Below are 25,183 nucleotides of genomic sequence, written 5' to 3'. Positions count from 1 at the left end.
CTGTTGTCCTGTGAGCCGCCTGTCACGCAAGCTGTTGACTCTCAGAAACTTGTCTTCTGATTCTGTTGTGGCTTTGGGTCTGCCAGACCTCTTCCTGTCAGAGTTTCCTCTAGTTTTCAAGTGCCTTTTGATGGTGTAGGAAACTGTACTCACTGACACCTCGGCTTTCTTTGCAATTTCTCTAAAGGAAAGACCTACACTTTTAAGGGTTATAATGGTCTGTCTGTCTTCCTTTGTTAATTGCCTTTTTCTCACCACTATGAGAGCAATATACTACTTCCTGCAGTACAATACTGTCCAAATAATGCTTAAGAGGGTGTAGTAACACATTCTGTTCCAACACTGCTTTTATACAGACAGAGGGTTTGTAAGTAATCAAAAGTTGGGACACCTGTAGGAATTGTTAGCATCAATTTTCAAGGCTTAATTTACTTTCATTGCTGCAGAACAGCTGTAAGTTGTTAACCCATTACTTGTTCCCTGAAAAAGGCCTTTTTGTATAACTCTGAAATGTACATTATTTTTCAGTTTTTGGTAACCTAAACTTTTTTTTTTTTAATCTCTGGCAGATTACCTCTTACCTTTGTACCATTCCAGGTTATTCACTGGACTTTTAGAAGTTCTAAAACTTTTGACCGGTTGTGTGTGTGTGTGTATATATATATATATATATATATATATATATATATATATATATATATATATATATATATATATATATATATATATATATATATAGGTATAGCAGTCATATATTATTTAAATTATATTTTGAGGGGGTAATAAAACTACGTACAACTGATGTTATACAATTAACAGTAATTTGAAGCTAAACCGGCCATTATATGTAATACCACACCTATTTGTGGGGGAAACCCCTAGACGATCTGCAAACATTTTTCCGGGAGAAAAAGAAGGACATTTTTACCTTACTTTGGCAACTTATTTCTCTTACATGAGGAACTATCTATCATTCCTGTCAATTCCACAGGTTCTATTATTTACCCTAGAAAACACAGCAAATAAATGCTATGGTGTACTATTTCATTTATTATGTATAACTTTCCACTGTATTTAATATATCATGAATTGTTTTTTACTCTGTATCATTATGCATTTCTCTGTATTTTAAGTATTATGGATTTTCTTGTTTTTACTACATCTTGTAAAGCGCTTTGTGATGGTGGTTCACTATGAAATGCACTACATAAAATAAAGATTGATTGACCTTTGATTTTCTATTTGTTAAGCTCACAGTGTAGCAGATAAGCCTTAGCTGATCGCAGGTCTACTGTCATCACTAATGCATATCACAACCCACACCACACCAGATAGTAGACAGAGAGTTTCACCTTTTCCTGCACTACAGGTTGATGCAAGTCTAACTATGGAGCAGTGTCTGCAGCCAGCCCAGCACAGACACCAACGTGCCTTCATCGGGGTGGAAACGCTGGTGATATGTTTTTGTGACTTAAAGATACACATTTTTGGAGCGCAATTGTGTGCGGTTCTCTCTTTCTATAATGACTTAAGGCTTCATCCTTGTGAACTTACACCGTGTCTGCTTTGGTGTATGGAACATCCCCCCCCCCCCCCCCCCCCCCCCCCCCCCCACCCCCCCCCACCCCCCCCCCCCCCCCCCCTTTTAATTATACTAGTAAAACTAATATACTTTGTTAAAGTTTTTGGTTAGTCATTTGTTTATTTATGAAATTTATTGTTTTATTAGTATACCACTAGTGAGTTTTATGATACTCAAGGGTTGGGATTTATACACTCAAAACAATCCCAACATAACAGAACAAGATGTTACAACAGCACAAGAACAGGCTATTACGACAGCGCAATGATACATTTTAGCAACAGATTTTTCATCGGACACAGATTCAATGTTTGTAACCAATTTTAAAAGGTCTTTAATGTTTTGTTAAATATGAAATTAACTTTAACTCAGGCACATCATTATAAAATCAACATTTATACAGCAACTTCTAGCTGTTCCACCCTTCCACTGCCACGAACCCTCCAGGATAACCAAAGGAAGAAGTCAATTTAGATTGCACTACAATCAAATCATCATGCAGCAAGTTAAGCCACATATTTTGGAGCTTTGCGGTTTTGACTTGAGAACCACTGTAATACAACCATAGTTTTATAGTCAAAGGATGTTAGATTCAATTTAAAATTTAAATTTATACTTGTCTAGTCCTAAAGTTTAAACTATCATATTTGGAACTTCTGTAGCCAATTAAAAAAAGCCATCATGAAAATGATTACCTGTAATATTTTTTTTTTTTCATAGAATGATAGAGATACTTATCAGGCTAATCTCTGAAGTAGCCCAAATAAATAGCTGCCACCATCGGGTTAATGGCGGTGGAAAACGCTGTCTCAGGAGTTGTTCCAGAATATCCCATAAATGCTCGATTGTGCTCAGATTTGGTGACTGAGAAGGCCATGACATATGGATAACACCAGTGTCATGCTCATCAAACCATTGGGCAACTACACATGCTCTGCGGATGGGGGCACTGACATCCTGGAAGACCCCCTCCCCCCCCCCCGACAGGAGAGAAATGCTGCAACATGGGGTGAATATGATCACTCAATACCAGTACCATTACGTAGCAATTAGCACTGACCTTGCCTTCTAAGGGAATGAGTGCACCCAAACCAAGCCAAGAAAATGTGCCACACGACATTACGGAACCACCAGAACCCTTCAATGTTGGAACCAAGCACTCAGGGCTATAAAGTTCTTTAGGTTGGCGCCACACGTGCACGCGGCCATTTGTCGAGAACACGGTAAATGATGATTCATCTGACCATACCACATTTCTCCACTGCTCGGTAGTCCACTGCCTGTGCTCTCTGCACCACTGGACTCGCAAATGTGCATTGCCAGGTACGATTAGCGGTTTGTGCACTGCAATCTGACTATGGTATCCCACTCTGTGGAGTTTTTGGTGGAACATTTTTGATGAAACTGGCTGCTCACGCCCCAGGTTGCAATTTGCTGTCAATTGATCTGCAGTTGCTCACCTGTTTTGCCATTCACTTCAAAATAATGCACAGATATCACAATCCTGGAGTATGCGCTTCCGCCCACTATTGCCTTTTGCTGATGATGTCTTTCCCTGGGAGTTCCATGCCGACATCACCTTGGAAACCGTTGCTCGTGAAACATCAGCAAGTTCAGCTGTCTTGGTCACTGAAGCTTCTGCCAAAACATGTCCCAATCACCCCTCTTTTAAAGTCACTGAGGTCTCCTCTTGCTGCCATGCTAGATACAATTATAGGCAACCAGGCCTGTCCATGATTTTTATACATGACCCTAAGGATGCTGGGGTGTTATTTGCTCAATTAACTGCATGAGCCACACCTGTGTGGAAGCCCTTGCTTTCAATATACTTGGTGTCCCTCACTTACCCAGGTGTTTCCATGTTTTTGTCCACTACCTGTATTTCTGTTTGACCTAAATTTGCTGATTACCAGATGCAAAAAATTTCTGGGGGAATTTGCCATTCGTGAGGCACCGTTTCTCTGCTCAGCAGGTCTTCGAGTCTGTTGTTGAGTCCGGGTAGGTATGTTGCCTGAATAATAATGTTCGGTGTCCTGCACCAGTTCCAGATTCTTATAGCTAGAAGGCACTGTTCCCACGATTTTGTATCACCTTGGTGGGTTATGTATTTTACAACCGTGGTGTTGCAGGTGTTTTGTCTTGGTGACCAGGAGCCCTAGACCCGAGCTTCCAATAAGTGTGCTCCCCACCCTAGTAGGGAGGTGTCCGTATACAGATGGAGCGTCGGAGGTCATTGAGACAGCTGTAGCCCCATTTTTACCCAAGGTGAGAGTTGCCACCATCATGCTTCTGTTGCAGCTCCCAACAAAACCTTCACGAGAGGGTGACCACAACCCAGACACATTGTGGTCACCCTCTCCATGAGACACTCTTCCTGAGATTGTGTTGAATTCTGCCCTCAAAAAGGTTAAGGACTGTGCTGGGAAGAGTGATTGTTTCCCTGTTTACCAAAAAGACCCAGTTGTTGAAAGGTGAAGAGTTTTGTTTGTGTTCCAAAGCCTTTTCCCTGGATGGAGCCTGTACTAACCAATTGTCTATGTACAGGTAAAACATTGATGCCCATGCTCAGAGATGTGCTGCTACTTCACCCATCACCTTGGTGAACACCCTGGCGACTGTGGAGATCCCGAAAGAAAGCACTCTGAACTGGTACTGACAGTCCTTGATGGCAAACCAGTGGTATTTCCTGAAATCCTTGTGGATGGAGATATGGAAGTAGATATCCTTCAAGTCTACAGAAACCAGCCAGTCCCCTGGTTGAACTGCTTTGATGATGGTGGCCAGTTATACCATCTTCAACCTTTCTGCCCAAATGTATTTGTTCAGGCCCAAGGTCTAGAATGGGTCTTAAACTTCCCCTTTTTTCTTTTTTAATTAAGAAATACCTGGAGTAGTGGCCCTGCTCTTGTGAAGATGAGGACAGCCATTCTATGGCAAGGGAAAGGAGCATAGATTTTATCTCCTGCTATACAAAGACCCCCTGTGGACGTGACCAGTCCAATAGCATACAGATGACGCCTGTCAATTCTTGTCCATGGAATGGTATTTTTTTAGCCATGTTCTGAGCTCCAGGACCCAAGAATTTGATGTGATTTTCTGCTAGTTTGTTAGAAAATGTGACACTTCCCCCCTACAGACACATGTGAGAAGATGGAAAGACACAGGTAGATGACAGGACAAATGTCAGGATGATGTAGATGGCCTACCGCTTCCTTTATTACAGCCCCAAGAGGATCCACATGGCCTGAAACCAATATGTCCTCCAAAGGATGATTGGTTTGGCTGCTGTCTGAACCATGGCATGTTAAACTATCCCCTACTGGATGCACCTCTCCTGGCACCTTCATCTGTACTAAGGAATCTTTGAGACCAGTGCCGTATAGCAATTCTCCAGAAAAGGTAGCTCCAGTACTTTTGACTGTGTGTCAGGGGTTAAGGAAGATGCTTTCATATGCAGGCAATGTCTTGCAGATACATCATTTGCCGCCACCCTAGCATTGCTGTCAATGCTATCGCATGCAACTGGAATTTTGCAGCATTTTTGCCATCCTCCAGTTTGATGTTCTCCAGGGTAGGGTTCTGTAGGAAAGCAGATACCTGGCTCCACAGCTTGTGTTGATATTTGGCAGCATGTATTTGGTAATTATTAATGGGCATCTGCAAGTGGAGGCGGATTATCAATTTTTCTGTCTGCCCAATCAGGTGCATAGGGCCTGTAGATGCACCGGTGGCTGCTATCGCCATGATGGTGCCCGCCTTGGGTAGCTTAATAATATGTGTTCTCTGTGGCCTGCAGGTACTGTATAGAATGTATCTACTCTGGGGAGATGTCATGCAGTGAACCACACTAACAACAAACAGAAGGCATATGTAAGAAAACACACTGACAAAGAACAAAAAAAACCCACACAAAATAGGAAAATAACTAGCCACCAGCTAGTACACTTTTCTTTTTTTTTTTTCAAACTACTCAAAAGCGTAAGTATAAACTACATCCGTACCCAAGCATAAGCAGAAGACATTTAAATGACAGGAGGGTTTTATAGAGGACAGACATTTACTTTGGCACCAAAAAAAATTATATCAAGGATACAAGCAACTTGGAGACTGGGAGTTCACTCTGTGTGTAGATTGAATGATATGAGGCAAGAAACCCACCATTAGAGTGCTATTACTATAGGATAAACAAGGTTAATGTGTGCAAGACTAAATGTGTAAAACCTTCGTGTGTGTGGAAGACTTTCAATAATTAATTAACTTAGAAAAGTTTAAATTCTAAACTATTAACATCCCCATACAGTCAAACCTGTACTAACTTCACATCTCAACCAATCAGGTTTAAGCAGCAACAAAAATTACAAACAGCCTAAATGCTCCAGCACAGAACATACCTGAAATACACATTATATAATTACTTTTTTTGAATATATATATATATATATATATATATATATATATATATATATATATATATATATATATATATATATATATATATATATCTGGAAAAAATTTAGATACCACTGCAAAATTATCAGTTTCTCTGGTTTTACTATTTATAGGTATGTGTTTGGGTAAAATTAACATTTTTGTTTTATTCTATAAACTACTGACAACACTTCTTCCAAATTCCAAATAAAAATATTGCCAATTAGAGCATTTATTTGCAGAAAATGACAACTGATCAAAATAACAAAAAAAGATGCAGTGTTGTCAGACCTCGAATAATGCAAAATGGAATCGGGCAGATTTGTCTTTGTGAAGGGAGCATGAATCAAGCCAAGTACAAGGTTGTCCTGGAAGAAAACTTGCTTCCTTCTGCTCTGACAATGTTCCCCAACTCTGAGGATTGTTTTTTTTCCAGCAGGACATTGCTCCATGCCACACAGTCAGGTCAATCAAGGTGTGGATGGAGGACCACCAGATCAAGACCCTGTCATTGCCAGGCCAATCTCCAGACCTGAACCCCATTGAATACCTCTGGAATGTGATCAAGAGGAAGAGGGATGGTCACAAGCCACCAAACAAAGCCAAGCTGCTTGAATTTTTGCACCAGGAGTGGCATAAAGTCACCCAACATCAATGTGAAAGACTGGTGGAGAGCATGCCAAGACGCATGAAAGCTGTGCTTGAAAATCAGGGTTATTCCACCAAATATTGATTTCTGAACTCTTCCTAAGTTAAAACATTAGTATTGTGTTTAAAAATGAATCTGAACTTATTTTTTTTGCATTATTCGAGGTCTGACAACACTGCATCTTTTTTGTTATTTTGATCAGTTGTCATTTTCTGCAAATAAATGCTCTAATTGGCAATATTTTTATTTGGAATTTGGGAGAAATGTTGGCAGTAGTTTATAGAATAAAACAAAAATGTTCATTTTACCCAAACACATACCTATAAATAGTAAAACCAGAGAAACTGATAATTTTGCAGTGGTCTCTTAATTTTTTCCAAAGCTGTATGTGTATGTGTGTGTGTGTATATATATATATATATAATATATATATATATATATATATATATATATATATATATATATAAAAAAGTATATGTTTTACACAAAAGAAATTCTTCAATGTTACAGTCGTTGAACTTAAACATTTTTGTTATTTTTTCTGGAGGTAAATTAACTGCAGTTGCCAGGTTCAAGTAAAGAAAATATGATGACTTGACAAGTAGCATATTATATCAAAATATGTAAATCTGTGGGTTAACTCTAAACTAAATCACAGATTTGCATTCATGCCAGGGACAGACGTGTATAATTTACCCCAATCTCCTCTCCCAGTGCCAGCATGATCTACTGTGAAACTTATCAGCCAGCCATTAAAATATTTGGATCCATAAAGTCTCAAAGTTATTATACACATCCCTAAACATGTCAAACACATGGCAATAAATGGAGTCTGCAGGCAATAAAAGTTTAAAAAAAAAATAAAATACTTCTCATCCAAGCAATTGCAAACTTGTTACAACAATTGCTAAATGGTAAAACCACAGTATGAACTTTGATTTCTCAGAAATCCTAGAACACAGACTTGAGTTTCCAGGAACAGGAAACAGATACTGCCAACTGTCACTGCTGGATTTGCACAAAAAAACAGCTTTAAAAACCAAGCAAAATGTCCAACTCAGAGCTGATGGCTATTACAGTGAAAGATCAACATTAATATTAATGATAAAACTACATTTCTACAAATCACTGGAGAAGAAAAGAAAGCACGTGTGTCATTGAGCTTAAAGTTTCCCTCTGTTACCACTGTGAAGTGCATTCTGGGTAGAGAGAGAAATGCATACTGATTTTAGGGAAGTACTGATAGAAAGCATGTGCTCTCTGCTGGGGACCTGGTTGTGGTAGGACACCGAGGTTTTAAGCTCTTATAAAAAGTGATGGGAAAATCATAATTATTGTATTGTTTTGTGCAAGGATTGCTGGTAGTATGCTACTGACATATGTATTTGAAACTGGAATGTTTAGCTACGATGATTTAGTTAAATGGAATTGCCAAACAAGTGTCTGCAAAGCTTATTGTCTGCATTGTAACCAGAGTTGTAAAAGCTGTGGTGCATTTATCTTGACCAACAATAAACTGTTGGTGTAGTTATAAACCTCCGAGTGGTTTTTGTTCCATGTTTGTGCATAGCTAATAATTTTGCTGTTTTGGCGTTACCCCTGAGTGGTTAAACAGTAAGTGTATAACTGCTGCTCTGGTCCTTGGGGCTTGTGTGAGTTATCAGGTCCCTAAATCTATTTTATTAAGGTAATAGGACGGAAAGGTTCACCTGGGATATTAGCATGCACGTTTAAATTGGTTGGTTAGTATGTGCACTGTAATTTTGTTTTTAAAAAAACAAAGCAAAAAAAACCAACAGATCATCTGCTGTGCCTGAAACATTCACAACCATACCGCCAGGCAGTCAACAACTTGCTGGAAATAGTCATAGCTGGATATATCTGCAGCCAGTTGGGGCAGAGCAGGGTGTGGGCCAGCGTTGTTGTGAGGAGTCTTCCATTGACTACCCAAGGTCACGATCACGCACTAAGCAATACAGTTGGGTCAATTATGATACATCACCCAGTAGTAGTGATAGTGAATGTTCGTCACGCAAAGAGAATTCCTACCCTTCGGCCTGGTCAATTTGACAGCACTGGATCATGGAGAGATTTCCTGCACCACTCTGAAAGTTGAGTAAGGCCAATTACTAGTCAGAATGAATTATGGCTGTGCAACTTAAGTACTATTTCATTAGAGCAGCAGGTTCTATTGTGCACAAAACCCCCAGATCTGACCAGTGGAGCTACAAGCTAATGGTTTCGGAGATGGAAGCTGCCTATGGTCCCCTTTCTGATCACGCTGCCACTCTTGACATAGAATTACGCCAAAGAATACGCTAGCCTGGGGAAGCACTACATGTTCTCAAGAATTATGTTTATGGAGTAAGTTTCTATAGTGTATTCAGACCACTCTGAAACTGACTAGGATGCGATGAGTGTTGAAATTTTCATGAAAGTGCTAGGAGAGTTATTGGAAAAGCGACCACATAATTTGGCTGGCTAAGGCTAATGAAATAGGGTACAGGTTCAAAGCAACTAGAAAAGCTGCTAGAAATGCAGTTAGGGGAAAATGGGCAAATATGAGCGCAGAATAAGGACAGTGGCTGTAGAACACTTTTCTGACAGAGAAACAACAGACAGCCAACCCAATAATACTAATTTAAATGCCTTGCCGCATTGTAAAACTCACAAATCTGTGCCTTTTAAATCTGAGACCGAGAAGAAGAATGCAAAATACCAAAATAGAAATTTCACAGTCAAGAAAAAGGGTTGGAGTGAGATAATCTGCCACAACTGCTCAGGGGTGGGGCATAAGTACTGTGGATGCCATTCACCAAGAAGAACTGGTAAACCGCACAGTAATTCACAGCACGGGGTGAATGTGCCCAGTGGCCTGAAACAAAATTATAGACTGAATGATACTGTCCTCACAGTTAAAAGACAAGGGCCCGAAATGTGTATTCACATTCTTATTTATGACATGGAAGTTCATGCTCCTCTAGACAGTGGTGCACTGAGAAAGTCTGCCGCTACAATATTACCTATCTTCAGCCGCCCTTGAACAGTCACAAGTGACAGCGCTGCAATAATGCCAAGGTTGTAGTGGTGGGGTGAAGTAAACCTCCATATTCAGGTTGGAACTCAGTCAATAAGTATCAATTTTCTGGTAGCAGATGTTGCAGAGGGTACTGAAGCAATATTAGGACACCTGTTTTAGGAATAGTCTAGAGCATGCTTGGATTGTAGGGACCAGAGAATAATTTTGTTTGGGGAAATGATGTCTTATTTTGCTCCCAACTATAAACCTAGGATGCATGTAGTTCGAATTGCGTGAACTGTGATCTCATTTAAATAACAAAAAGTAATGACTAAAGCTAAGGGTTACATTTTTAGAAAGGCAAACTATGAAGGAATGAAACAGACTAACAGAAGTAGATTAGAGTAAAACAGAGAAAACATCCACAGAATAAGGATGGCTGTTTTTTTTAAATGTAGTACTAGAGTCGAAAAACAATTGCATTCCAAAAGTAGACAAACCAAAATCTAAAACAAAATGGCCAATGGTTTATGGGAATGGTTTAAAAAAAAATATTCAGAGAAAAAAGGCACTTTACAGACCGTTTAAAAGGGACCAAGAACAAAATACACAGAAAGAGTACTTGGAACTGCAAACAAGCCAAAAAGGAAGTTAAAAAGGCCAAGAGATAGAAATGAGCATTGCTAAGGGGGTTAAAACCAATTCCAAAAGGTTTTTCCAATATTATAACAGCAAGAGAACACTCAAGAGGAGGTAAAATGTCTAAGATATAAATGGCAAAGTTATAGGACGAAGAGGAAAAAAAAAAAATGGCAAATATATTAAATGATTACTTTTCACAAGTTTTTACTCGGAGGACATGAACAACATGCGCCACATGTCGACTGTTCCTATCCAGTTTTAACCCTTTGAGTAGCATGAACGTACCGGTACGTTCTGCAACTTTAAACTTGAATTACTGAGTCTACAAAACCCCCGATCACATGATATTGTAAACACAAAGTTTCTGTAACCTTTTATTGATCCCTTGCACACTCTGCCAGAGATTGACTGAATTACATATAATTATCCCAGTCACAAAAATGTCAACAGTGTTTGTAAACCGGTGAAAATCGCTCAGTGAGACAGAAGATGAGTAATACTGAAAACCCGTAGGACTGGCAGTGCATTTTAGAACTCACTACTCAAGGGTTAAATAACTTTAGCATAACAGATAGCTCCCAATTTCGTCCACAAGTCATTTTGCCCAAAGTGTTCCATGAAAGTGTTATGGGGCACATACACGATGGTCCTGTTGGGGGTCATTTTGGTGTGGAACGAATCCTGTCTCACATACAGACCCAATACTACTGGTACAAGATGCGTGAAAACATCACACTATGGGGTCACACCTGTGCCAGCCGTGCAGCCAGAGACAAGCCTCCTAAAACTCCACAAGTATCAATGGGGACTGGTCGAGTTGAAGCTGCAATAGAAAGAATTGCCATGGACTTAAATGGGCCCATTAATGAGACGGATAGATACAACTGCTACATATTAGTGGTGTAAGATTATTACTGGGTGGAGGCATATCCCTAATGTGGTATTGCTGTTCTTAATGCAGAAATAATGCTTCTACAAATGCAAATGGTTTGCTACAACAGCAGTACAAAGTATGTAACGGCTGCAATGAAGGGTACATTTTGACCTTCGAAGATTTGGAACACATTACACAAGGAAGGTTCGAACCTTCGATGCTACTCATTTGCATAATTTACTGGTGAGGTCACCACAGCTACTAGTTTATATTTGATTGAAAATCCTATTTTACAGGTAATCCAAATACATGGAATAAAAATGTCACATGTAGTTTACAAATACCAAATATATAAAACAGTAATCATGTTTTTATAACTTAAATAACAAATAAAAATACACATTGTTTATTTACACATAATTGAAGATGTTTGCGATCCATAAGCTTACTTACGCAAAACAAAGCTTTAGTTAACAGTCATTGTTCCAAGGTTCTCAGTCACACTTTACTACTAATAATAACAACACCAATAATAATACCAATAATAATAATAATAATAATAATATGAACTTAGAGATTTGGTTACACCTCCATGACACAAGTCACTTGCACAGTTTGCATTTCAACTTTTTTTTTTTTTTTTTGGTCATCTGGGCATTTAAAAAAAAATCCCAGACAGCAGAGGGGTTTCGAGACATTTCTTTTAACGCTTTGCTGTCAAGATGGAGAATTAATAAATTTAAGGTTTGCTACTGGATAACACGAGCTGGAGGAGGGAGGGACAGAGCGTGCTCAGTTTTTGAAATTAAAATGATTGTCTATTAGTGTATATTTTGTATGTTTCAAACATATTCTACTATAGCACTTCTCTTACACGGTCTTGTACACTAGATGTTCAGTACTAAAAACGTAGCGCCCCAGTGCTTTGGCTACTGTACCCTGCTCCACACATGGCAGCGGCGCCATAGAGTTGCTACGTATAACAATTTGGTAGTGGATTTTAATACAGCATTTTTTGTTTACATAATATGCGTTATACACAAAGATCAAATTTTGCATGTGAGTGACATTTAATGTGTGATTTATAGTATTCATATATTGTCAAACAATTTCTGTTAGCAGGAAAAAAAAAAGCACAAGAAAAAAGTGCATCAATGGTGTCTGACGAACCGTCGAAGGTTTAAAACAATCTTCGAATCCCTGATCTTGTTTCCACATACTAAAAGTTTTCAATAGGTACAACTGCCTGCTACAATGGACAAGTGGTGCATCCTATCTTTGAGCCGCAGAAGGATCTGCTGTTGAACATTTTTTCTTTTTGTATCATGGACTGTGAAGCTTGTAATGTTTTTTTTTCAAGGAGATGGACTTTTCTGCAATTCTTGGACTTTTTCTCTACGCATTAATTGGAATGTGTTGTTCTATGCCTTAATGTTGCACACTGAGCAAGAATCAGAATGTTGCTTGTTGGCACTTGCTGGTACTTTTCAACAGACTGGACATTGTTACCAAATTGTGGGACATTTCATTTGAATGGTCGCAAAACTGCCAGCATTACCTATTTTTTTTTCTCTCTTTTTTTTGTCTGCAAATGTGGAGCAATATGCCTTTTGAGCATACACACCACCATCATGGACTATTAATTCAAGAACCTGTAGAGGGGGGAAACCTTTGTATACTATGTTATGAAGAATGTTGTGAAATGATTGTTTACACATGGTTAACAGTTATGTTATTATTTTATGAATGAGCTGCATTTTCTTGAAGCAATGTACATTTCTTATTTTATCTTTGTACACTGTCTTCATGTTATGATAATTATATTGTTTCCATGCAAAAATGTGAGCGGCTTTTTAGTGTGAGAAGATTTTACCACCCTTTTAAATCGTACCATGTTTTGGCCGCACACTTCCTGTAGTGTTTACATTCTCAACAATGGAGAGAGAATTTGGAGTTTCTAAACTGCATGGAAACCCCGTCAATGTTTCTGGGCACAACAGTAAGTACTACTATACATTCAGGATTTAGTTCAGAATGCATGTTTTTTCTTAAACAATTCAATTAAAACAAAGAAACAAAAAGTTGAATTTTAATACACTGGATTACCATTTTAACTTTCCAAAGTTCATAAAAACAAGTCGAAATAAAAATAGACAATACAGTAGTTTGCAAACATCCCTTGGGCTTTCCAGTTTAAAAGCTCCAAGGAGTTGGACACAGTCCCAGAGTTCCATAACATTAACTAGAGTTATATAACAGTACAAAAAGGGGCCAATTCTGCCTTTTATTTACAAAAGGGTCACAACTCTTTTAAAAAAAAAAAAATTGTAGGCTGGCTAGGAGGCTCTGGTAAGTTCTGTTTTAAAAAGGAGGACATATGGGTTATATAGGGATTTGTGAACATAAGGGTTATATAAAAAATGGAAGCTAACCTTTTCCCCAAATAAACCACATTCCCTTTGGGACTCCACATCATTGGAAGCCTGCACACAATGATGGACAAAGCAATTTGTATTTTATTTTATTAGAATGAACCACAAATTCTAAAAATCACAACAGATGAACCGGCTGTCTAGATTTGTATTCAATCTATGTTTGAGAACTTGTGTTACTGGTTTCAATTCATAGTTCAGAGTGAAGCCACACTCAGCTTGTTTGGTTGGAGCTACGCACAGTCTACCATACATACATAGTCCCTTGCAGCTTGCTTTGGCGTGCCCAAATATTCCACCCAGTTAACTGATTTGGTTTGTTTTCAATTCCAATTGTTTACCCTCAGCTGCATGGGTACATCTCATTTGCAGAAGACATTTTCCTTCTAATTTTGCAAGTTTGTTATTCGATACAAAAAAGGGGGTTACCAGGATTTGTTTTTTTTTTTTTTTTACTTTCTTCTTGTTTACCATTTTTAGAAAGTCTTTTCTTGCTCTTCAACTTTTCACATTTGATAGTGAAGCCATTTTGTTTCTAATTGTTCATTGCCATGCCTAAATCATAGTAAAAATGTTTTTTATATTTTACATATGGACATAGCAAACCGTAGTTATTATGACTAACAATGAAGTTCGGACAACAGATCATTCCACTTGGCAATAAATAAATAAAAAAAACAGACTATTACGTAACTTCATGAAAAGAAAATACCTGGCATACCTGGTAATTTGGATGGTGTAGAAAATAATCCGGACAGCCAGCTAAAGCCATTTTGTGTTCTCACAAATTCTTTGTAAGAAATCACATCCACTTTTCAGACACCAACCAGAAACCTGCAAACTGAAGAAAAGCAGCATTATATATTTTTTAGTTTCACAGAGTGCTTTCATGCTGGACACAAAACCAGAAATAAGTGTTATTGGAGGACTCAAAGAATATTAGTAAGTCAGTGCTTTTTTTTTTTTTTTTTTAATGATAACAGTAATAAACAGAGCAATAGTAACATATTAACACTGCACTATTTTGTTTCACATTCTTGTAGACAAACTAAAGACACCACTTATTGTCCAACTGATATACTAATATGAACTGTAATTAGTAATTATCAAAGCATCTGGCTATCCTGACCCAAACCGTCAGTTAGTAGCCTACAACCTAATGTCATTAGGAGTGCATTGCTATTTCAGTAACACAACATTAACAAATAAATTAAAACAAACAATAATAATAATTTAAAAAAGATAAATAAATAAAATCGCTGCAAGCAGAAATGACTGGGAGCCAAGTGCCAGACCATGTGACCTATGACCGTATTTCCCCTGTGGCACAGCACCCCATTGGCCTATACTAGTCTTTGAATTTTGAAGACTGTACTTTATCGTAGCAGATTAATAGTAGAATATATGCTGGAATTTGATTTGCTCACGGCCTCTATGTTTTTTGATGCTGCGACTTTACTTTTAACAAACTGCATAGGTCAAAGGTAAGACAATTGTTGCATAGAGCCCATATGGTTTCCTATATGTGTTCCATAGTCACCATGACCCTATCTGCACTCCCTAAGCAGCTGTAAGTCAGTTTTGCATTTTAACTTAAGGAGAAGTCAAAAGGTCAGAGGCAAGGTCTTTTTTGGATAAAGTGCACATAGTTTCCTATCTATGTTCCATTTTAAACATGACCCTATCTGCAGGAACCACTATTAAAAATGTGTCTTTTAAAACATCATGCTTGAATTGTACGCCAAGATCATGGTCCACAGGAGCACACCTGCATTTTTTCATCTTGTTCAGTTCTGACACTATTTATTTTACAGATTCCCAGCACATACATCTCTGTGGAAAAGCCTGCTTTGAAAGGTATAAGTTACAAGCTTACACTGGTAAGCTTGCAACTTGCGTCGAATTTGAAAGTGTAGACAATTATTTTCACTGTAATATTCCAATACCTGTTATTGTGATTATTATTGTTAATGTTATTCTACTGGCAATAGAGTAGCAGTTTATGCATGTTGTTATAGCCATATGTTCAGTAACCTTCCTAGAGAAGGGTAATGCTGATGTTCAGTCTACTTGTAATTGTTAGGGACTACAGAACAATAATGACAATGATAACAATAACGAGTAAACAATAGAGTAATTTAATGATGGTGTTTGTAAACAAAGATGGTATTCATGCAGGTTAAACAAATAAGTATAAAACAAGAAGAAGCACGGATAATGTAAAATTATATGACTGTTTATTGGAAATGCAACGAATGTTAAATAAGTTTATTTAAAATGATTCCGGGTGTAAGCATTTACTGAATTAATTATTTATTAGTTAATGCTGTGTCTCTCCTAGGAGGGAGCAGTAGTATTAGGTGGTCACTCGTGAACTTGTCTTGCGAATGTACAACCTGTTAGTCATTTGCAATCTGAGTGAAGTATCCATTCCAAAAATAAATATTTATACCTGTGAACACTAGCAAGTTGGTATTTCCTGCATTCTAAATACCTCTGTGTTCTTGAGAGAATAATGCGATTGTGGGTAAGCTCAGACCGTCACCCCATTACAAACCATAACTAAGTCAAAATAGTCATTTATTTACAGTACCTATAGAAAGTCTACACCTCCTTTCAAAATTTTCACCTTTTGTTGCCTTACAGCCTGGAATTAAAATGCATTATTTTTTCCCCATTTATCTACACATCCTACCCCACAACTTCCAAGTGACAAAAATATTATAAAAATATGTAGAAAATTCATTAAAAATAAAAACTGAAATAGCTTGGTTAGATAAGTGTCCACCCCACTTGTAATAGCAATCCTAAATGAGCTCGGGTGTAACCAATTGCCTTCAAAATCACACACCAAGTTTAGTGGCCTCCACCTGTGTTACATTGTAGTGATTCATGTGATTTCAGGATAAATTCAGCAGTTCCTGTAGGTTCCCTCTGCTGGGTAATGCACTTCAAAGCAAAGACTCATGAGCACCAAGGCGCTTTCAAAAGAACTCCGGGACAAAGTTGTTGAAAGGCACAGATCAGGGGATGGGTATAAAATAAATATCAAAAGGCCTTGAATATCCCTTGGAGCAAGGCCAAGACAATTATTAAGAAGTGGAAGGTGTAAGGCACCACCAAGACCCTGCCTAGATCAAGCCGTCCCTCCAAACTGGATGACCGAGCAAGAGGCCAATGGCAACTTTGTAAGAGCTATAGGCTTATATGGCCAAGACTGGTCAAAGTGCGCATGTGACAACAATATCCCAACACTCCACAAATCTGGTCTGTATGGTAGTGTGGCAAGAAGGAAGCCATTACTCAAAAAGCCCACCTTGAATCTTGTTTTGGATACACTCAGGAGATTCTGTAGCCATGTAGCAAAAAGTTTACAACATGTTTTTTTTTTGTTTTTTTACTCTCTGGTCAGGTCTTATACTTTAACATACATAAACATACAACTTTAAAATTAAAGTTTTAGGTATATTTATGTTAAAGTATAAGATGTGATCAGAGAGAAAGAAAAAAAAAAAAACACGTTTTATTAGTAAGACTTTAAACATAAACCTCTAGATTCACAGACCCTGATTAGCACTGACCTTGGACTACCTAATGTTAGTTTAGGTAAAACTTCCAAATGTTAGAAGTTTGTATAAGTTTCCATTAGTTTAACATATATGTACTGTAAAACAATGTTTTATTCAGAATTGGATTTAAAGGGAAATTTAAAAATAGCTACAAAGCACCAACTCCCTTAAGAAATGTTGTGGCAAAGTGGTCGATTGTGTACAGGTGCAGAGGTGATGCAGTGCAGGAATAAAACAGAGAGAGATTGTAATCCGGTATGGAAAAGTGCTTTCTTTATTTTATATCTGAGGACCAAAACAAATTATCCCCAGCAATACACAGCAATGCGTAACGCACACTGTAAATAGTAACAGGTTTGCAGTCCCAAACAATAAAACACAGGTCTCCCACAATATACACGTGCTGTGATGCTCATGGTGGGTGATACAGTTTAATGCGTGACAACAGTGTAGTGTGGTTCCAGATTTTTTTATGCTGGCCCTTAGCGACAGCTCCGGAACATGTTAGCAATCTATGAACACACAAGTAACAGTTAGACAAGGCAAACACTCACCATACTCTCACAATTACTGCATGGGTCCTTCCAGGTTATATTTCGTAACCAAAGCAAAGGAACAGATTACAATTCTCTGTCCCCCTTATACGCTGTCATGCATGGCCCCTTGGTAAACAAGTGCAGCTGCCTTTACAATCTGCGGCTGCTACATAGTTTCTGGGTCAATATGTTCTTGCAACAGTCTCGCCTTCTTCCAGATTTACCGACTTCACGACCCGGGGACAGAACTGTCAGGCCAGCCCGTCCAAAGAACTCTGTCCTCGCTGCTTAGCACCCTCACAGGTCGGGAGGGAGATTTACAACCAAGATTCATTGTACTTCTGTCACAGATGTCCATAAATAAATAGATAAAACACATACAACCATACATTAAATAAAAAGAGAATAGTGAGCACCAAATTCTTAAATCATTTACTTTTCAAGCTTTCACTAAGCAAAATTTTACTTTTTAGAAGCATTTCCATACATTCATTACCTTTATTTGTGTGCTAACAAAAACAAAAAATGAAAAATAACTATCGACTATCTACAAATTTTTGTAAAATACCGCTGTTGCATTGTGACTGAGTTTTTATTTAATTCAGATTCTCATTTTAGGCGTTGGGGGGGGGGGGAATCACGTCTTTTGAGCAGGGAGTCGAAGTCGAGTCGAGCCTTTGCTTGCAGGGACTCTAGTCGAGTCAAGTCATTTGATAGAAATGACTCAAGTCAGGAAAAATTGACACTCGATTCCGAGTCGAGTCAATACAACTATGGATAGAATACATACTGCTGATAAAGGAAAAAAAGTCAGTCCAAATGGAAGTCGAATGACAGGTTCTCTAGGGTCAAATACTTATAGACCTGTCACGTAAGACATCATGTTTACTACAACTGAATTATGTTTATAAGAGATAAAAAAAATATCCCTTTCAAAACAGATAAGTCACACTGAGAATATTGCGCAATACAATTACTGGATAAAACCCATCCTCATCTTTCTGCTTTCTAGGAATTTTGCCTTTGCTTTCGAGTTGCTGTAGGGCTCTGCACAGAATGTGCTCTGCAAAAACACACCCACTGCAATACCTCCAACGAGTGTGGGCAGTTGGAAGTTTCTTTAGTAAGTATCAGTTCTGTTTTGAATTGTCTGAAAATGCTAGAATCTGGATCAGTTTCAGTTTGAGAGTAATAAAATAACCCTTGCATCCCTAGCTGCAAACATCTGTCTGATGAATGTAGCCAAAGCAGTCAGTAAACACACTGAAAGTAGGGAACACTGTGATCCTTTTTTTTGTTATTCATCGTACCAAATGTCACGTATGTACTGAACACATGCCTTATGTAGCACATACTTGGTCCAGAGCGTACTGTGCCTGGACAAAGAGTGGGTACTGTAACTTGTAATGGTTCTCATTCTTTAATACCTTTATCTATTGGAACTGCCCTCAGACCCTCAGACCCAAGTGGAATTTGGCACTAGATGCCCCCCCCCCCCCCGAGGAATTTTGTAGCATTTTCAGCAAGATTATTAAGGCTCATCTGTAGACTGTTGCTCCTTCATCTAAACGAGCGATCACTGTCAAGATCAGCACACGAAAAAGGAAGACGTGTGATCATTTTGCTAAACTTACTTTAAAAAACACCAACAAAGACATCTATTTATTTTTCATCTTATTGGTATAAAACACTACATTTGAAATTAACAGATAGATACTGTTGCAGTTCACTTTAGACATTTGGCTTATGATTATTATTCCTGGAAGGCAGTAGCATGAACAGTATGCTGTTCCAACAGGTCACTGGCGCCTGTTGAAGATTCCACCTGGCACCTGGAAGGCAGGTATGCTCCGATCTGTTTTAAATGAACCCAGGCGAGTTCACTGTAAGCAAGCGACCTGCTGTTCAAATCCGCTGTTACTTCAACTGGCACACCAAGGAGCAAGGAACCTCTCCGGGGGGGTTCACTTAGTGGTTCTAAACGAAACATTGGAAATAATAAAAGACAGTATTGTAGGTTGCATTTCTTTTCTAATGATATTACTCGGAAAGGCACCGAAAGTACAGCCCCGTGATTGTAACCGTATGGCCACTAAAAAAATGGGGGGGGGGGGGGGGGGATGACATTACAAGGCTATTAAAAATGAGGGGGTGGGGGGGGGGGGGGGAAACTCGTCAGACATTTAAAATAAGTTTTAAAAATAAGTCATCTAGGAATTTCCTTACAGCCTGGGTCATGTGCTCACATGTATTTTAATAACATTGAAAATCATAAGGCTGATTAGACCTTACTATAAGTGATGCTTGATGCATACAAATCAAAGCTATACCTGTGATTAAACATAAACCTGAACACTACAGTAAATAACATACTGTAGGAAAAACAGCAGGTAACCCATCTCCAAGAATAAAACAGATTCTTATGTATCACAGAATACTGTAAAACAATCAAATTGAGCAGAACAAAGCGTCTGTTTTTATGACAATCTTTTGATTTGCAATTGCAGGTTTCCTGTAATTGAAAACTAACATTGATATGCTGAATTATGCCATGCTCTCAAATCATTTGTTTGACAGGCTCTACTTCTACTGGAACAAAAATGCCATGCAGGCACTGCCAAGTCCACAGAAGGCTGCTGTTTAAACTCCAGGGAATACACTGAAGTGTCATAAATCAAAAAAACAACATGTCAAACTATCCTCTCTGTAAACACAACCCTTGACTCTGTATATGCAATACAGCAAGTTTAACTCTGCCAAGTTGATTTGGGGGAGCAGTTGCAGCCTGCTCATTTAATACAAGTGAAGCACGTGGCTTAGAAAGTCAAAAGGACAATAAGGAAGACTGCAACAGTTACTACCCATAGTAATGTGGTTGTTACACACACACACACACACACACACACACACACACACATATACATATATATATATATATATATATATATATATATATATATATATATATTTTTTTTTTTTTTTGCAACTGCAAACAGCCAAGTTGAGATCATTCATCATGTGACTTCACTCACGCTACTCTGCTGAATCTCAACATGGCGGCCGCACCAAAGGCCCTGTCCACACTACATAACAGTACTCAAAACCGTCCTAATTAATCCAGCTCTAAGCGTCCACACTAAAAGTACTGTTTCATATTTAGTCAGGCTTAATGCGCCCACACACTAATAGAATAGTTTGGTTACAGTTCATAGCAGTGCAATGAACAGTGGTAAATTAATATGATGGTATCCCACCATGCACTGTATTTTTATTTAAAAATAAATGTGGTATGCTTCATTTTAATATGGTGCATATTGCTAAAAAGAAATAAAAACAAAACCGAGCAGATTCTGTTTTCATAATTAAACTCAGAAAAAAAGCTGTTAATTACAAAACAATCTTTGTTTTTACCTTCATGTCTTGCCTGCATCTGATTCTGTTCCCCTTAATTTTATTTCAAACAGAGCTGACAAATTATCATTTGTTCATCACGATCCTACTTTTAACTCACATTTAATTTGCGCAGTCGCCTAATTTAAATGTTGTGTTTTTGTTATTTTCCCCCACTAGTTTAACAGAAATGTCCAGACTGTGTTTTTTTTTAAAAGCATAAAAATTAATACCCATTGCGGAGCGTACACCAATAGCAAGTCCCTCAGACCCCAGTATTTCGCCAAACATACCACAAAGCATTTTGGGATATTGGAGGATACACAAATAATGTAGTTTGGTATTACAGCGTCCACACTTTGACAAACCGCACTCGAAACTACTTCCTGAGGTGGTCTCGAGTCTGGTTCTCAAGTACGGTATTAAAATGCCAAGTACTACGGACACAACCCACATTTAGCACTTTCAAGCCAGTTTAAAAGACATTGTGTGGACAGGGCCAAATAAAGAAAAAATAAAAAATGCAATGTTTCAGGAACAGACAGCTTAAACATTTTCTGATTATCAATATGGAGGATGGTGGGATACTATTCTGCAAGTTTTGCTGTCATTCGATTGATCACATACAAGTCAATACCTGAGTCAACAAACTCCTAGATCTATTTCATAGATGCCTTCTTCAATTTCAGTATCTCCCATACGGCATTTATAATGCAAATTTGTATTGCCCGAGAAAATAATTGTTGAAAATAAGATAGAGCTTGCCAAAATAGCTCCTTGGATCCTCTAAACATTGCAGTCATGACAAGTTGCTTTTTAAAGCACGATCGGAAATAATACAGACTTTAGTCTACTGATGTAACCGATACACCATTCCTATTTCAAGAGATGAAACCATCTCACACAGTACAATTGTTTAAGCCAACGTTCCCGAAAATGGGGGTTGCGACCCAAATATGGTTCGAGGTGAGGTTTCACTATTAAGATTTTGTTTCATTACACAACTTTTTGTGCTTATATAGAAAATAAATATTAACATATAAATCATTAATCACCAGTCTTCTGCTTTAAATACGAACCGGAAAATAAAACAAAGTGGACATTTTATTTCCATTGTGATTTTGAAAACGGTCCGTTGTTAAAATGGATGCAAAACAAAAAACATCTAATCCTACTTGCAGCTCAAAGAAACAAAAAATTCTTGCAATTACCTACCTTCTTATATTAACTTTGGTTTATCTTACATTGGAAACAAGGATGAGCCACACTCAGTGTGTCATTTGTTGTGTAGTACTGGCTCATGAAAGCCATCCAAATTGAAGTGACACCTTCAGCCACAGCATACATATTGCAGTCACAAGTTTTTAAAGAAGCTGACTAATTCGCAAAACAGTAAGACGTTCTTAAAAAACTGGTCACCATTTCAGAGGCAGTGGTGAATGAATCCTATCTGGTCGCAATGCATATTGCAAAAAACAAAAAATGGCACACAATTGGCGTGGAACTAATATTACCAGCAGGAATGAACATGTGCAGTGAAATCCTGGGCGCCAGTGCTGCAGAAAATTAATTCCACTGCTTTCTACACCGTGGAGCTCTAGCCTGTAAGAACATGTCTGAACTTCATGGTGTCTTAAATGCAGCATTTAAGGTTGTGAACTATATTAAGACCCGTGCTTCAAATGCATGTTACTTTTAGGCTTTGTACTGTGAATTAGGAGCCGATCATGAACAGCTATTAACGCACACTGAAATACATCGGCTTTCCTGTGGAAAGATGGTGCAGTGTATATTTGAGCTTCAAGAAGAGGTGCATTCCTTCCTCACTGAAATAAGCACCCCCTTGCTGATTTTAATAACAATAATAATAATAATAATAATAATAATAATAATAATAATAATAATAATAATTGGCTTCTTTAGCTGGGATACCTTGCAGATTTATTCAAGTACCTAAACGAATTACATTTAGCAATGCAGGGAAATGGTGGTAATATTTTTGAGCAGCATGGCAAAATTGAGGCATTCAAAAGTAAAGCTGCAACTATGGCAGAAAGAATGCCGATTTTCCGAATTTATTGAAAAGAACGAGGAGTTCGATGTCTCCATTACCAACGGGTAATTGACCAGCATTTAAAAGCCCTTTATGATAAGTTTCAGGACTACTTTCCTAGAAACCCAATGTTTGGGCAACACCGGTTTAAACAATCGGTTACTCAGACTGCCTTACAGTGTGAAATAGTACTGGAGACACAATTTAAAATTACTACTATATATATATATAATCACACACCCACACCCACATACACAGTGGCTTGCAAAAGTATTCAGACCCCTGACCAATTCTCTCATATTACCGAATTACAAATGGTACATTGAAATTTCATTCTGTTTGATATTTTGTTTTAAAACACTGAAACTCAAAATCAATTATTGTAAGGTGACATTGGTTTTATGTTGGGAAATATTTAAGAAAAATAAAAAACTGAAATATCTTGCTTGCATAAGTATTCAACCCCCACACATTAATATTTGGTAGAGCCACCTTCCACTGCAATAACAGCTTTAAGTCTTTTGGGGTAAGTATGTACCAGCTTTGCACACAGTGTCGCAGTGATTTTGGCCCATTCTTCTTGGCAGATTTGCTCCAGGTTGTTCAGGTTGGTTGGACGACGCTTGTGGACCGCAATTTTCAAATAGTGCCACAGATTCTCAATGGGACTGAGATCAGGACTTTGACTGGGCCACTGTAGGACATTCACCTTTTCGTTCTTGAGCCACTCCAATGTTGCTTTGGCTTTGTGCTTGGGATCATTGTCCTGCTGAAAGATGAATTTCCTCCCAAGCTTCAGTTTTTTAGCGGACTGAAGCAGATTCTCTTGCAGTATTTTCCTGTATTTTGCTCCATCCATTCTTCCCTCTATTGTAACAAGATGCCCAGTCCCTGTTGGTGAGAAGCATCCCCACAGCATGATGCTGCCATCACCATACTTCACTATAGGGATGGTGTGTCTTGAGGCATGGGCAGTGTTAGGTTTGCGCCACACATAGCGCTTTGAGTTTTGGCCAAAAAGCGCTACTTGGTCTCACCTGACCACAAAACCTTTTCCCACATCACAGCTGGGTCACTCTCATGCTTTCTGGCAAACTCCAGACATGCTTTCAGATGCTACTTTTTGAGTAATGGCTTCTTTCTTGCCACCCTCCCATACAGGCCAGTGTTATGCAGAGCTCTTGATATGGTTGACTGGTGCACCACTACTCCACTCCCAGCCACTGAACTCTATACTCCTTCAAAGTGATTGTTGGCCTCTCTGTGGCTTCTCTCACAAGTCTCCTTGTTTGAGCGCTGAGTTTTGGGGACGGCCTTTTCTTGGCAGTGCCTGGGTGGTGTGATGCAGCTTCCACTTCCTGATTATTGATCCAACTGTGCTCACTGGGATATCCAAACACTTGAATATTATTTTGTACCCTTTCCCTAATCTATGCATTTGTATTACTTTATCTCTAACTTCTATAGAATGCTCGTTGGTCTTCATTTTCCTTCAGATTCACAACTTTACCAATGATCCTTCAACAGTGGGGTTTTTATCTAGAAAATGTGACAGCAACTTTAATGGTTCACAGGTGGAGGCCAATGGTAAGGTAATTGTGTCCTCGTTAGGGCAATTTCTTTCATCGGTGCAAACTGGGAGCTTCCACAGCACAGGGGTTGAATACTTATGCAAGCAAGAAATTTCAGTTTCTTATTTCTTAAAAATATTTCCCAACATAAAACCAATGTCACCTTACAATAATTGATTCTGAGTTTCAGTGTTTAAAAATAAAATATCAAACAGAACGAAATTTCAATGTACCATTTGTAATTCGGTAATATGAGAGAATTGGTCAGGGGTCTGAATACTTTTGCAAGGCACTGTATATATATATATATATATATATATATATATATATATATATATATATATATATATATATATATATATATATATATATAAATAAAAAAACTAAAACTGCTAGTTAGCTAAATGGTTGGGGAAAGTATAGTAAAAAACCAGAACA

General features: G+C 38.2%; 1 protein-coding gene across 2 annotated transcripts in view; it reads right to left on the bottom strand.

Moving 5' to 3' along the window:
* The window catches only part of LOC121314797 (growth factor receptor-bound protein 10-like), a 156,687-nt gene that overhangs the window by 104,921 nt on the left and 26,583 nt on the right, over positions 1-25,183 (bottom strand). For both annotated transcript variants that reach the window (XM_041248481.1, XM_041248479.1), the window contains exon 2: positions 14,348-14,467. In XM_041248481.1, the coding sequence (XP_041104415.1) occupies positions 14,348-14,398 (51 nt within the window). In that variant the 5' untranslated portion in view covers positions 14,399-14,467. The remainder of the gene's footprint in view (positions 1-14,347; positions 14,468-25,183) is intronic.

The sequence above is a fragment of the Polyodon spathula genome, chromosome 4 (assembly GCF_017654505.1).
Source record: "Polyodon spathula isolate WHYD16114869_AA chromosome 4, ASM1765450v1, whole genome shotgun sequence".
NCBI classification, from domain to species: Eukaryota; Metazoa; Chordata; class Actinopteri; order Acipenseriformes; family Polyodontidae; genus Polyodon; species Polyodon spathula.
The sequence above is the reverse complement of the archived record's forward strand: the minus strand, read 5'-3'. Positions and strand labels throughout refer to the sequence as shown.